At 39.2% G+C, this 15,000-nt stretch overlaps 1 protein-coding gene across 5 annotated transcripts in view; it reads right to left on the bottom strand.

Annotated features, from left to right (window-relative positions):
* Nucleotides 1–15,000, bottom strand: part of ACOT11 (acyl-CoA thioesterase 11) — a 506,836-nt gene that overhangs the window by 197,691 nt on the left and 294,145 nt on the right. For all 5 annotated transcript variants that reach the window (XM_044085489.1, XM_044085490.1, XM_044085491.1 and 2 more), the window contains one exon: nt 1,187–1,343. In XM_044085489.1, coding sequence (XP_043941424.1) covers nt 1,187–1,343 — 157 coding nt within the window. The remainder of the gene's footprint in view (nt 1–1,186; nt 1,344–15,000) is intronic.

Here is a 15,000-nt window from a genome sequence, read left to right as displayed (position 1 = left end):
ATATTTTTGAAGCACCAGTAAAGATATTTGATCTACAGCTATTGGCTCCAATGTATTTTTTCGTGTTGTGAAGGTTGAGTTGGATTGTGTTTTTCACATGCGTTGATTCTCAGAATCCTTCCTGACACAAATTGGACAAAAAGGCAAAGAGAGATAAAGAAAACAAAAAGAGTTTCAAAAGATGGCTTAAGGCTGCCTCTTGTATCTTAGAATGAAAGTTTTCAAGTATAAACAAGCAGGTAAAAGACAAATTACTGAATAATTATATTAGATACTGCAAACAATGCCTGCAATGCACTTAATCAGATCTAGCTTCTGTCAAACAACAGTGCTTGGGACCTTTGCAGATACCAATAAACCCACTACTTTTGTTGTGTAATTATAATAAGTAACTTGAGAAAGAATTTTTTTCTATAGGATCCAGACAGAAAAGGAGGTGAAGGAACTGAGTTTGTAAACAGAACCTAGGTTTAGAAAGAAGATACAATACAAGGTGCAAAGTAAGAAATGTCAGAAATAAGTTGTTGCCTAGTTCCCCCAAAACAGACAGAGGCAATAACCCTCCAGGTAATTTAGTTTGCTGCTGAAGTTACCTTAGTTCAGCAGGAAAAAGTTTTACAGTGTCACGTACCACACTGGAGAAAGCAATTTCTCTTGTTTTACTGGGAAAAAAATGCAGCCTAAGAATAGAGTGATCCCTATCCTGTAGGAATCATTGGGAAGAAGATGGAAAACTGACAGCTTCTTGGTTTATGGGGAAGGGATGTCAGTAAACAAGCAGGCCTTCATTTACAGCATGCCAAATGGCACAGGACAGGAAGACAACATGTTCTGCTCTGCAGTCAGAAAAGTGAAATCTATCTGAAGCTTTTGTCCTAGCATATTTCCACTCAGCCCTTTTTCAGCTTAGATCAGATCTAGGGATCTAAGGTATGATTCAACTTTTATGATGACTAAATAGTAGAGTACAAATCATCCAAATCACAAGAGTGATGAAGACAGACAAAAGAGGCACATGATCAGAAAAAGACAATCATGAAAGACTAGAGCACAAGTCCTGAGAGTTCTTGCAGTGATCAGGGTACAGAAAAACAAACGTGATTTCACCATTTATGTAAACAGTACTCTTCTTAAAAGAAGTTATCAGATACAACATTGAAAAGAGATTAATATAGGGTAAAATAACCTGGCAGCAATGGTGGCAACATTCTCCATCCAGGCCATGATTTGCCCTCCAAAGGTATATCCTTGATGGTTGGCATGAGGCGGTAACACCAGCTCCACACTTTCCACTCTTGTCTTCTCAGCTGGGACCACATTTACAGTTTCAGACTGATTACACTCTAATAGAATAACAAAACATTCTTCTTAAGGCATCCCATCAGTTCACTGATAAAAGACTAACTGCAATCAAATTCTTACAGTTATATTTATACAGTAGTCAGATTTGTTTGACAGAAAATGTTTCCAATTTAATTAACCGCAGTTAGACCAAAGATCTGTTACATAAAACATCTCCATGTGGATTTGTACCTGTATTTATCTTAAAGGTACATCCCAGATAAAGGGTGTGACAAAAAACAATTTTGTACACCGTGCATTTATTTTATCTACATTATTCATGCATCATTAAAAATTTACGTAAATCTCTTCACACTTCATCACGTGTTTATCTACATCCTTGATGCTCTATCAATCCTACTAAAAATCCTTAATCTAATAATGGAAACAGTTACATTACATTTCTTTAACAACGTGCTTTTTTACAGTGACTTTATAAAACGTCAGTGCTTCCTATAAAAATACATGCAATTTACAGTCTCATTCTCATTTTACAAGTGTGAATGTGATTCCTTCAAACAGCTGATTTTTAACTTGTGGGCACATTTAGTAAATTGGTCAAAGACCTTTAAATAATGCTGGGTGGTGTATTTATACAGATATAATGAAATGGCTCTAGATATTAGTCATTCAGAAACAACTTTTCAAACGTGCACATGTGCACATATACACACGCTAAGTTAGGTCAATTATTCAGGTCAGAGTATGTAAGTGGAAGTTGCCTAGATTTAAACCGATGTTTCCACCTTCACAGCACATAGCTTTAACCACTATACGGCCTCCCTTCCATCTGTAGGCAAGATAAGTGGTCAGATAGTATGCAAGAAAAGTTTGCCAAGATTTAAACCATGTTTTCCAACTTAACAGCACAGACCTCTTGCTAGTACTGCACAAAGACCACTCCCATTCTATTTTAATACTCACCAAAATAGGTCAGAAGTTTCACCTTATTTACTGAAAGGAATAATAAAGTATTACTTAGGAAAACATAACAGGGTAGAGAACTGTAAGCACCATTTTGCTGGAAAGTGAATATACATTTATTACACAGACTTTCAGAAGACTAAAGCAGAATCTGGTTAATTTTTTGCACCATAATATAAGAAAACCTTTGGGTTTCAAACTGTTATGTTGGGACCTTAAACTGATAGGTCATAAAAACGCTAGGATGAATTGCTGCAATTAAGAGGCTGTGATGAGTGCCTTGCAAATTATGTTTTGTGTCGTGGGGGGCAGATGTTCAATACAGAAAGTACAAATTGCACAAGTCCTACTTACCTGTAACAGTAGATGTCTGTAGAACACATTGCCTTACTGGCATGCTCATAGGTTCAAAGACTAGTACTACACTAGCTGCCCTTGTAGGTCATTTTAAGCCTAGCCAATTACCCCATGTAAGAATCAAACCCTTACCTTGTGTCTGTAGGGTAAACACCTTAATCATAATACCAGCCTCCCACCTCACTAGTAAATTTCCTGAAGATGAGAATCAAACCCTGCACCTTGTGTCTGTGAGGTAAACATCTTACCCATTATACCAATCTCTACCCTACTGTGGGTAGTAGTACCCTGCTACCCTATCTCTGGAAGTCTACCAAAGCTTAGAGCTCCTCCCCATACTGGTCTGAGGGTGTGATGGATCACTTGAGAGTACTGCGACTGCCTTTCAGATCCGCAGACAAGACCCTTTTAAATTTTCTAGGGTTCAGAAGGAAGAGAATATGAAAATGCAAGCTTGCGAACACCCACTGTTTGAAACCAAAAACCATAAACACACACATACACAAAAAAGGCCTCTGAGTATAACTCAGCGGAACCGCCAACATCAAAGTATGTACATATAAAATGGGGGATTGTGGGTGGGTGCTCCCAGTAAGACAGTGTGTTCTACGAACATCTACTGTTACTAAGTAGGGCCTGTGCAACTGTAATATGTTCAACAAGCACACTGCCTTAATGGCATATGGGTACTTACCCAAGCTGGGAGGACGAGGAAGAACATGGGTACAACATCCTCTGGAAAATGGACTTAGCCAAGCCTGCTCTGTATTTAGAAAAGTTTTCCAGCTTGTAGTTCTTCATAAGGGTACGGACAGAGGACCAAGTTGTCACCTCTAAATAGTTGTCCACTCCTTTCCAATAAACCAAACAGGAAATGGCCCTGGTGGAATATGCCTTTACCTTACCTGGATTTTCCTTTGCCATGGTGGATGTAATAAAAAAAAACAATACCAGGGGACAAACAATGTGCACTAGTCAGCATAGAGACAGGCTGACCCACCTTTGCCTAAGAAAAGAAAAAGCATTTCAGCCTTCCTGAAGGTTTTCATTCTATCAAGGAAGTACCTGAGCTGCCAATGTGCATTCAATAAATGAAGTATCATCTCTCCCTTATTCTAAGGTTGTGGGAAGAACACAGGGAGGTTAAAAGGTGGATTGGTTGGACTTAATTCTGAGATCACTTTCAGAATGAAAGAGGGATTAGTGCTTAGCACAACCCCCTTTTCTCTGTGGAAAATTAGATAAGGTTGTCCCAACATGACAGTTTGCAGCTCAGAGACTCACCTCATGTATGTCAGAGCAATAAGCAAAATAATTTTCAACATTAAGAACTTGAGATCAGCCTGAGTGGCAGATTCAAAGGGTGGTAAGGTCAGTTTTTCCACAATGCAGTTCAGATCCCATGAAGGAGGAATCTGCTTGTGAGTGGGTCTCATATGCATTACTCCTTTTATGAACTATTTTACCAAAAGAGAAGAAGAAAGAGGAGGATCCACTAGCAGACAAGCAAAGATGGATGATAAATGCACCTTAATGGATACAGAAGATAAACCATCCTGAAGTAGCTCACACAAATATTTCAAGACCAGAGGGATGTTAACCTCACGGGACTTTCAGTATCAGTTTATGCACCACTCATACATCTCTACATATAGATTTCCTAGCAGCAGGTTTTCTGGCCTCCTTTAATGCTTCCTGCATGTCCTCAAGAAACAATTGCCTAAACAGAGTCAAGACTGAATCACCCAGGCTGTCAGTTGTAGTTGCTCCAAACTGGGGTGCACCAGTAACCTGAGACTGTGTGAGCAAATCCAGAATGTGAGGAAGTCTGTGGTAATTGCCCTTGGTCAATACCATTAGAAGAGAGAACCAAAATTGCCAGGGCCAGTAGGGGGTCACCACAATGATCTTTGGTATTTCTTTCTGAACCTTCAGAATTACCTTGCAAATTAGTAAAAAGGGTGGAAGTGCATTCAAGAACATTCCCATCCAAAAGAAGAAGACCGCGTCTGTCCTCCAAGAACAGCTGCAAGGATGTCTTGAAAAGAATTTCTCCAGCTGTCTGCTTTGAAAGGAGATGAAAAGATCTATTTGAGGAGCTCCCCAAATCTGGATTAGATCTTGAAACACCACTGCCTTGAGCTGCCACTCCTGTAGGTCTGCCCAAGATCTGCTTAGTCTTTTTTCCATGATGTTTTGCTCTAACGGGATGTATGAACCTGAATAGTCAAAGAGTGCTGCAAAGCCAGCTCCCAGACCATCACTGCCAACCGGCACAGAGGGTATGATCTTGTACTCCATTGTTTGTTGAGGTACCACATCACTGTGGTGTCATCCATAACCATTAGAAGAGAACCCAGAGTCCATAGGTAGTGAAGGACTTTCAGAGTGTAGATTACTGCCAACATTTCCTTGATATTGACATGCTACCATGTGTCCTTGAGCCCTTAAGTGGTCTGCACTTGCACTTCCACTGACACAGCTCACCAGGTGAAGATGGATGTATATGTCTAGACAGACTGCGCTGGAAATGGCGAGAAGAAGGGAAGACCTGGACTGATACTGAGCAGTGCTCTCCACCACTTTAAGTCTCATATAAGGAAGGGCAGCACCAATAACTGAGATTCCATGAAATCTAGGTGGTGGGTCCAACAATTCCAGACATACCATTAAAGTTTTCATATATGGAGATGGGCCATTGGTAACATGAGAATCATGGTTGCCATAAGTCCTAGAAAGACCATTCTTCTGTTGGAGTCAATTAGGTACCCCAGGAAGATGAATCTTTGTGAGCGGGTCAGGCATGAATTCCGAAGGTTCAACTAAAACCCTAGCTGGGAAAGTAAGGTCAAGACCTTCCCTAGTGATTAAAAACACCAGGATACAGAGTCAGCAAGTCATCAAAGTAAGGAAAGATGTGAATGTCAAGACTCTAGCAGTAGGCCATTACTGGAGCAAGACATTTACACATTCAAGGCACAGTGTATAACCCATAGGGCAGTGCAGAGAACTGATAGTGGAAACCAGACACAACAAATCTCAGATACCTCCTGAAATGATGAGCAATGGGGATATGGTGCTACACATCTTTCAAGTCCAAGCTCACCATGAAGCAGTGGTCTGGTAAAAGAGGAATTATAGTCTACAGGGTGAGCATCTTAAACACAGGGATCTTGATGAAGGTATTCAGAAAGGACAGGTCCAATACCAGCCTTCATGACAACTCCTTTGTGGTTACCAAGAAAATGCTGGAGTAGAAACTTTTCATCCTTTTCATCCTCTCTAAAGGAGGGACCAATTCTAGGATGCCTGAGTCCATCATCTGCTGGAGTATTGGAAAGAATAACAAGTCTGATCTGGCAGATGAGGTGGGAATATGGAGCAATTAAGTCACCCTTTGCATCAGTTTACCTCTGTCATCCCAGTGTTTAAGGATCTGATGAGCTGCTGTACCAAACACACAATCAGAATCAACTGGGGCATTCATAATTTCATTTTTTATCTCATCAGAAAAGATTTGACTGTGCAATCAAGCATACTTCCACCACAGACATTGCTGCATTTCTAGAAACAGCATCTGCCCCTTCCAAGGAATTCCTTAAAGCATATTTAGACACTTGACAAACACTGGACACAATAACTTTGACAGAGACTTTTTGCTCAGCAGGTAATGATGCAGACAACTCATCTAAATTACACATACACCACAATACACACCTCTACATAAACACTGGCAGCTAAACACCTTAAAGGCTACTGTGCTGGACAGCACCAGCTTCTTTTCCCTGAGATTCTAGTGACTTGCCTAGATTATCTGAAGGGTCAGGGTTTGAAAACAGTCTTTTTGTTGGAAGATATCACTGTGGACAAAGCAGCAGATCCACAGGCAAGGGGGCTTGGAAACCAGGCATGGTTGAGTACAACCTGAATTTCGTAAACACTTTTTTAGGCAAAGTGTCATTCAGTAGAGGAGAACTGCAAGGTTTCTTAAAAACATCCTCCAACACTGGGATTAATGGTGGGAAGGTCACCATGTCTGGGTCCCCATCTTCCAAAAGATCAAACACCCTGCTGACCTCAGAAGCAGCTGAAGATTGCTCCCAACTGAATGCATCCCTAAATATAGCCAACATTTAAGAAAAACAAAACATCTGTTTGGGTTTATCCACCTGTTCATCATCACAGGAAGCTGAATGATCAGACTCAGACTTCTGAAATGTCAGATTCCAAATCCCTTTCAAAACCAGGATCCCTGGGTGGCTGAATGGGGGTGAAATCCCTGGAGTTACTCAAACTGGGTTTGCACCCCATAATAAACTGCTTGAACAATGGTTCACTCAGGTGAAAACCCCATCACAGGCTGTTGTCCTGCAATGTGGTCGGTCTTCTGTCTCTTCGCATGCATTACAAAGTGCACCCATGACTTCTACTGCACCTAAAGAGTTTAGCTGTCCTGTATATGAGCCAGGCACTTTTACAGCCATGGGGGGCATGTCTGACCCTTGTGTCATACAGAGTTGTGGTACTACTATTACTACACCAAGGGACTTGGGTGTAAACAAAGGTGCATGGTCCAACAGCCTGCTTAAGGCTACTGTAGAGTCACAAGCTGTACACTGAGGCATATTGACTTATTTCTATGCTTTTTAGGTGCAGAAAGTGTAGGTGGTAAGTAACTGGGGGTGGGGGAAGGTAATAGAGTCCATTAAGTCAAAGAACAAGAAACTAGCCAGCTCAATACCAAATACCGGCTGCACAGTCAGCCCGGTAAAAAGATGGACAAACACTATTTTCCTTCTAAATAGCAATATAAAGACTATTTCTATAGTGATACTATTCTGAACAAAATGACAGCATTTTTAGTAATGCAATTCACAGCACAACATATCAGAGCAAAAGTTCCCTTGATTTTGTTTAAAAAAAGAAAAAGGCTAGTTTCAGTCCAAATGAATGGATATGGCCTAAAACAGTATTAGCCAAGAAATAAATGATAATGTGATGAAAAGTTCCTGTGAGAAAATGTTAGCATACAAAATGGGAGCAAAAGCAATCTGAAATTTATTTCTGCAGGGTTTGCCATTCTAAAGACTACAATGCATAAAATGACAGTTTTGGTAACACAGTTCTAAGCACAAAATACATGTACAAATGTCCCCTAAGTTTGGTGAGCAAATGGGTAAAACTAAGGAATTGATTCTTCTGAATTGGGACACGGGATCTGAATTGCCTAGACATAGTAAGGTCTTGTTAACTTTAATTCAGGTGTTTGCCAAAAAAAGCAATTACTAGAAATTGAAAATCAAAGTCTAAACTTACTGTATTTGTAGCAATGAAAATTGTAACAGAGATAAAGGAACTGGAAGTGGGAACGTTAGAAAGGGGTAGGAACAAGTTACATAAAAAAAAATAACTTTGTGGGAACAATAAAAGGAGAATAATGTTTTGAGTAGGAGTGAATTTAAAGGAAGGCAAAAACTAAGCAATTTATATAATTCTGGATTGATTATAGTTATGCAAAACAACAAATGTGATGTATAGTGTTTATAAATGGGAACATGTTACTATGGTTTGTTTTCTTTTACCTAACATGTATGTTTGACTATGTCTTACATGATTCAATAAAGGTGATATAAAAAGTCCCCTAATTTAGTTAAAAAAGGCTAGTTTCACTCCAAATGAATGGATACAGCCTAAGACAATAGTAGACTAGAAATAAATAATAAAGTAATGAAAAGTTCCTGTCAGGAATCATTAACATACAAAATGGCACCAATATTAACCTAAAGTGTATTTCTGCAGTGGCTGCCATTCTAAAGACTGCAGTGAATAAAATGAAACTTTCAGTAACACAGCTCCAAGCACAAACTACATGCACAAACGTCCCCTAACTGCGGTGTGCAAATGGGAGTAAGCAAGGACATGATTCTTCTGAGCTGGGACACAGGATTTGAATTACCTAGACTTAGTAAGGCCTTATTAAGTTTAATTTTGGTGGTTTCCGAAAAAGCAATTACTAGAAAATGGAAATCAAAGTCTAAACCAACTGTATGTGAAATGCTGAATACTGCAACAGAGATAAAAACTGGAAGTGAGAACTTTAGAAAAGGGTAGGAGCAAATTACTTAGAAAAAAGTACAGTTGTGTACACTTACCATAAATTGTGGGAACAATGCAAGCATAATAATGTTTTGGAGTAGAAGTGAGGTTAAACGGAAGGCATGAATTGAACAATTTATGTAATGCTGGATTGATGACAGTTATGCAAAAGAACAAATGTGATGTAATGTTTGTAACTGGGAACATGTTGATATGTTTTTTGTTCATTTATATAAATGAATGTTTGCCTATGTCTTAAGCGAGGGGAAATAAAAAGTCTCCTAATTTTGAAAAAAAAAATAAAAAATAAAAATAAAAGCTACTTTCTACTTTCAGTCAATATTAATGGATACAGCCTAAAACAGTATTAGACAAGAAATAAATCACACACTAATGAAAGAAATCCTGTCAGAAATGTTTAACATACAAAATGCCATAAAAATCACAATTTAAATGAAAAAATAAATTTAAATGCTGTAATCCTGGTCAATCAACTCAAATAATCATAACCCCAAGAAAAAATGCAATATCAGCAAGTTTTCCTATTAAAAGATTCATTTGAAAGTTTCAATCAACTGACCTTACCATGCATGTCAAAGTAAAAACAGAGGTACGTACAAAATTTCTAATCAGAAAAAATAGTCAAAGCAGCAGAATACATTATTCAAGCACTGAGAGAAAAAGCAGAGGAAGGAAGTAAAACCCTAAAGGATTCTTACCTGAGCTCAGCAAGTAAAATATCCAGACAGAGGAGCAGTCTTCTCAGAGATCCTTCTCTTACTGTGGCACTAAAAAACTGAAAGGGTCCTCCTGCATGTGGGCCTGAAAGGCAGTCCTTGTATACCCTAAGATGACTGGTCCATCACACCTACAGATGGGTAGAATTGGAGCACTGAGCTTTGGTAGACTGCCAGAGATAGGATAGCAGATTACTACCCATATACCAATAAGGCTTTGTGTTTGTCGACCATCACAAAATGAGAAAGATCAAAAGGATTAAGGTTAAGACCTTTAGAAGGGGAAACAATTGTCAAAAAAGTACCCTTACTCTGTCCCATTCACTGATGACTAATTGTTTTCTCTAGGCCATGTTTGTCCCCTTGCTTGCCAACCATCTAGCTTTTCCCAATCAGAGTCAGCCCATTCATTGCCTGGTAAAAGGGGGCATATATAGTGCCATAGAGGTGCAAAAGACATCCACGTCAGCCATCAAACAGGCATCCATGAAGGCTGTTTGGGCCCACACAATCATCCTGACAACTAAAGGAATTTTCACAGTCCTAGACCCACCTCTCTGCTTTATAGCAAGGTGAGACTATGTTCCTCTACTGCAGACATGCAAGATCTTTTTCATGAGCAGCAAGGGTTACTGCCACTAGTTTAGGTGCCACAGCCTGTGTCATGTACAATCCTGCACTGTCTTCCTGCTATGTGCAAAGCCACCACTTTACACCTGGACCTGTAAAATCAAAATTGTCATTTTTCACATTACAGGAGACTAGCAATTATTACAGACAGCTGAATTCATGGAAATTGACACTAATGTTCCAGCTGCTTAAAAATTGATGTTGATGTTCCAATAGTTTAAAAAACTAACAAAATTAACTGAACTGAAAACATTAAAAAAATTAAAAATGATTTAAGGCCGTTTTCTTTTATAGGTTCTTATGTTTACACACAAGTACACATTTTTTTGAATCTGAAATAAAAAAAAAAGATACATGTATGGCCCCCTCTGTCAATTCCACCCATCCATCCATCTTTCAATAACCTGCTTTATGTGGGGATGCCATAGCCTATCCTGGCATCCAGTGGGTGCAAGTTTTTGACTCTCTTTGAAGCTCATTCTGGACAGGGTGCTGGTCTATCACACAACACACACACTCAAATCTGAAAACACATACATGCTTAAAGACAATTCAGAAGACAGCCTAGCAACCTGATGCACATCTCTGGAAGGTGAGAGAAAATTAAAGCTCCTGGAAACAAATCCACAAGGACAATGGGAGGATATGTACATTCAACACAGAAGACATCCTAATTTTCATAATCAGGTCCCTAAGAAATTAAACAAGCCTGTTATTAAGGGAATAAGAGACACTGAAAATAAAAAGACATTTCCTAGCTGATGGTGACCTCAGGTTATGACAAACATTGGGAAAGTAATACCGAGAGGCATGGAAGCTATACGCAAATCACACAGGAAAAATATCCTTTCTCAAGTATAAATGAAGTACAAGCACTGGTAACCCATGCCCTCTGCATCAGATAGGTCATGTACATTTTTCAAAAGTTTCCTCTGATTTTAGAAGTACTGTTAAAAGGCAAAGAGAGAAAAGGCAAATTTAACCCTCCCAGCTCCAATCTGGCTCAGACAGCCTTGATTCACTACACTAACACAAATGATAGCTCCTCTAATAACTCTTTTCAAAACAAAACCTTGCCTCAGCAATGGTACAGAGTATCACATCAAAATTTCAACTCAATAAACCAACAACAGGTAATTAGATTAATTTACCATTACTGATGCTACAGTACATCATAAAGGGTTGCTCCTAAGTGTGCCTCCTTCATATGATACATTAAAACTTCGGCCTCATCTACCCAAGTTGGTGGTAGCTCAGATGAATGTGAAAGGTCCTGTGGCACTTATCGAAATGAGTAGGAAAGCTCCCAGTGCCCTTGCTAAACTTCCCTTAGTTGGTGTGAATACTTCCTTGGGCCTCCCCTGTAAACAGGCTGATGGCCAAGTGGAACTAACCCAGTCAAAGAGTAAATAAAATAATTAAACTAAATATTCAGTTTTAAGAGTTATTGCTTTTCGCCAGTGGTATTAGCCCTCCTAAAAGATGCTGCCATGTTAAAACTACCTATTAACTGAAACTTAAGCTGAATCCTTAACATTTCTGAAAAGATCCTCACGATTTTTCGAAGGAAAGCAAAAAACACCTTCACAGGTTACAAAACTGTGTCGCGCAAGTAACAGTCATCAGGAAATGCTCAGAGATAGTTGCCATTACCAAAAACCTCAACTCTTGCCTCGCAAAAGTACTAGTCTTACCAAACTTACAACATTTATTATTAAAACACTGAATTTCTTCTGCCATGATAAAGTTTAACCTACCAGCAGCATCTGACGCCTTAAAACCATTTTGTTGGACTATCTGGAGACAGAGATTGACACGATTTTGTTTAGCAATGAAATTAGATAAGGAATTAGAAGAAATCCACGTAAGCACACTTTTGTATGCTGTGGGTCGAGAGGATGAAGCCATATACAACTCATTTGAATTTACAAAGGGCCAGATTCAATTAGCAAACTCAATGAATATTTTGTGCCAAAAACAAATATATAACAGTGCATGTTTGCACAGATGGGTATAATCAAAGGGCAAGTATGTGGAATGATTTTTAAGATGATTATACGAACTGGCACAAAATTGTGGTTATAGTGGTACTAAAGATGAATAAATAGGAGACAGGATTGTGAGTAGCCTGGCTGATGAAGTGTCACAAAAATTATAGCATGAAGTTAGCCAGAAAGGCTGAACTGGAAAAAAAAAGACAAAATACTAAATTAAGCATGCAAATCATGTTTTGGAAGTGAATGAAAAGTTTGTGACATGTCTCATAAAAGGCATAATGTTAATCATACTATCTGAATATTCAAGATGCAGATTGAGGACAAGCTAAGCAAATATACAAGGTATGGCCATTACCATAATGAGTCAAGGCACTGTGCTGCAATGTGAGAGAATGAGTAAGAGACAAACCATTTTGCTGCTGTTTGTAAAAAAGCAAGCTGTAAAGACTCCTGACAAAACTGTTGGTGAAACTAAAAATAATGTACAAAAAGCATTCTTCTTGGGTTCAGTAGTACTGTAGAAGATGTAGAAGCTGACTATCAAGTAAAAATACTAATATGTAGAACAGTTGTGAATTTCAAAATAGATAAAATACAGGGGCCTATGTTACTGTCATATCATGTGCTCCATATAGGATCATAGGAGATTACTTGCCCAATGGCTCTGGGCCCTTACAAGCCTAGCCAAGAGTTTATCGCCAAAAAAGAAACCCCAATCGGCACGTCGCCCCAGTCAATAAGGGACACAGGTGGAACCCCTGGGACAAATTTGTGGTTACTCATCAAGGTTGCTCTTGAAGAGGGTCAGCGACATGCTTTGTTTGACGTGTATGTAGAGTCTATTCCAGAGATGGGGCAGCCTCTGGGAGACAAACCTGTCTCTGCAGAAGGTTTTGTTAAAGTCACATATTAGATTTAAGCCTTTCAGTCAAGTACTATGCGAGGAGTTAGACTTATGGACATGGAGCATCTCTAGTAGAGCAGGGTCTGACATTGCAATGTAGGCAAGACACAGATCACCTCTGAACAATCTGTACAATACAGAATAGAGTGATAGTTATTTCAGCCTGTCCACATAGGACATGTGTTGGAGGCCATAGATTCTCTTTGAGGTATTTCTATGGCCTTTCCAGTTGGTGCAGGTGTTTGGAGAGTTACATACCAAATGGGGCATTGTACTTAGTGGCCTAATGAGGGAGGACTACAGAGAGGTAATAACCTCCTTTTTTCCGGATGCAATCCCTTTACTTATGAGATGAACTAAGTAAAAGACTTTGCTGACCACTGCTGCTACATGATGGTCGAATGTGAGATTGTCGTCAACTTGAGTACCCAGGTCTCTCACCACAGGTTGTGTGCTTAGCAGGTTGTTGCTGGTGTGTTAACCATTAGGGGACGTGTTTCTGCCAAATGGTATGATACATTTTTTTGCATTTAATACCTTACCACCTAGCTACAATTACCATATTAATATATTTAATATGCATAATATAATTATGCTATAATTACCATATTATTACTATATTAACACCTAGCTATAAGATTCTAACGATATCTATCCTACCTTTAAGTTTAACTCTCTAATTCTACCTTCCCACTACACTTACCTTTCCCTTTTCCTACCCACCCCAAAAAAAAAATTGAGCTGTATTGTTAAATATTTCTGTTTAATTTGAGCTGTATTGTTAAATATTTCTAAGTGTTTAATTTTCCTACATGCTAATCTTCCATTGTTACTGTATTCTGCCATTTTACAACATATGTGCTGTTCAGATAGTTTGCTATATTATTTCACTTGCTTTATAAGTAATTGTTTCCTTACAAATTCATGTAATTTGGAGCTTTTCTTTCCGGGCCTCCACTGAAAATGGGTCCCAAGCCCAGTGGACTTTCCCGGCCAACAAATGTCAATAAATAAATAAATTTAACTTGAGGCCATGACTTTGTCACCAGTCATTAGCTGCTGTGAGTCCCTCTTGCATTTGGGGAGTCAACGACTGCACAGTCGTCTGCACACCTGGCCAGTCACACACATTTTGTCTTTGCCTGGACCTCTGAAAAGTAGATGCCAAACAGTAGGGGTTCCCCAGGGCAGATCCCTGGGGAACACCACTAGAGGCAGGTCTGATATCGGAGGTGGTGGCGCTTATTTTGACCATGAGGTGCCTGTCGGTAAGCCAGCTGGTCACCCACCTGATGAGACAGGGATTTACTCCAAGTTATATTAGCTTTTTGATGATGCCCAAGTGGGGGATTGTGTCAAAGGCCTTGGCCCAAGTCAAGGTAAGCTGTATGAATTGACTTTCCCTCATCCAGGGCCTTGATGACAGTCTCAAAGAAGTCAACCAGGTTCAACAGGCAAGATCTGCCCTTGACAAATTCGAAATGGGTGGGGTCAAGTGCTTGGAGATTGCCTTTGTCCTTGTTTATGTTTATGATTGTGATAAGGTACTGTTAATCAAGGATTGGTCCAATATTTAACGTATTTCAGTTCTTACCCTGCACAGTCATGCTCGTAGTTCTTTCTTGGAATGACTTGCACTAGAAAGTACAAAGGTTCATGAGGCAGATTGCCAAGACATTTAGTCAGTATAATAGAATAATGCCTGACTTTTTGGGGCAAACTCCAAAAGATTTGTTGTTAGTATAAATGAGTTTCTATAGTGTAAGGCCTATCTATAAAGCAGGTTTACACTGGAGCAGGTCACTTACACTGACAGCACATCTATTTGAATCTAGAATTTTGAGTGTAAAGTCGTCACTGTCAAAGCTGCATAATTTATTAAAAGCTGATAAAATTATTTATTACATCATATAAATATTTTAGCCAACAAGTTGAAGGAGACTGCTTCCCATTCTTGTCACAATGCAAAAGGCCATAGAGACACTTTGCCAATGAAACATTTTACATTGTTCCA

Source organism: Protopterus annectens, chromosome 10.part0 (assembly GCF_019279795.1).
Source record: "Protopterus annectens isolate FY-2018-M chromosome 10.part0, PAN1.0, whole genome shotgun sequence".
In the NCBI taxonomy this organism is placed as follows: domain Eukaryota; kingdom Metazoa; phylum Chordata; order Ceratodontiformes; family Protopteridae; genus Protopterus; species Protopterus annectens.
Note: the sequence above shows the minus strand (reverse complement) of the source record. Positions and strands in the feature narration are given on the sequence as shown.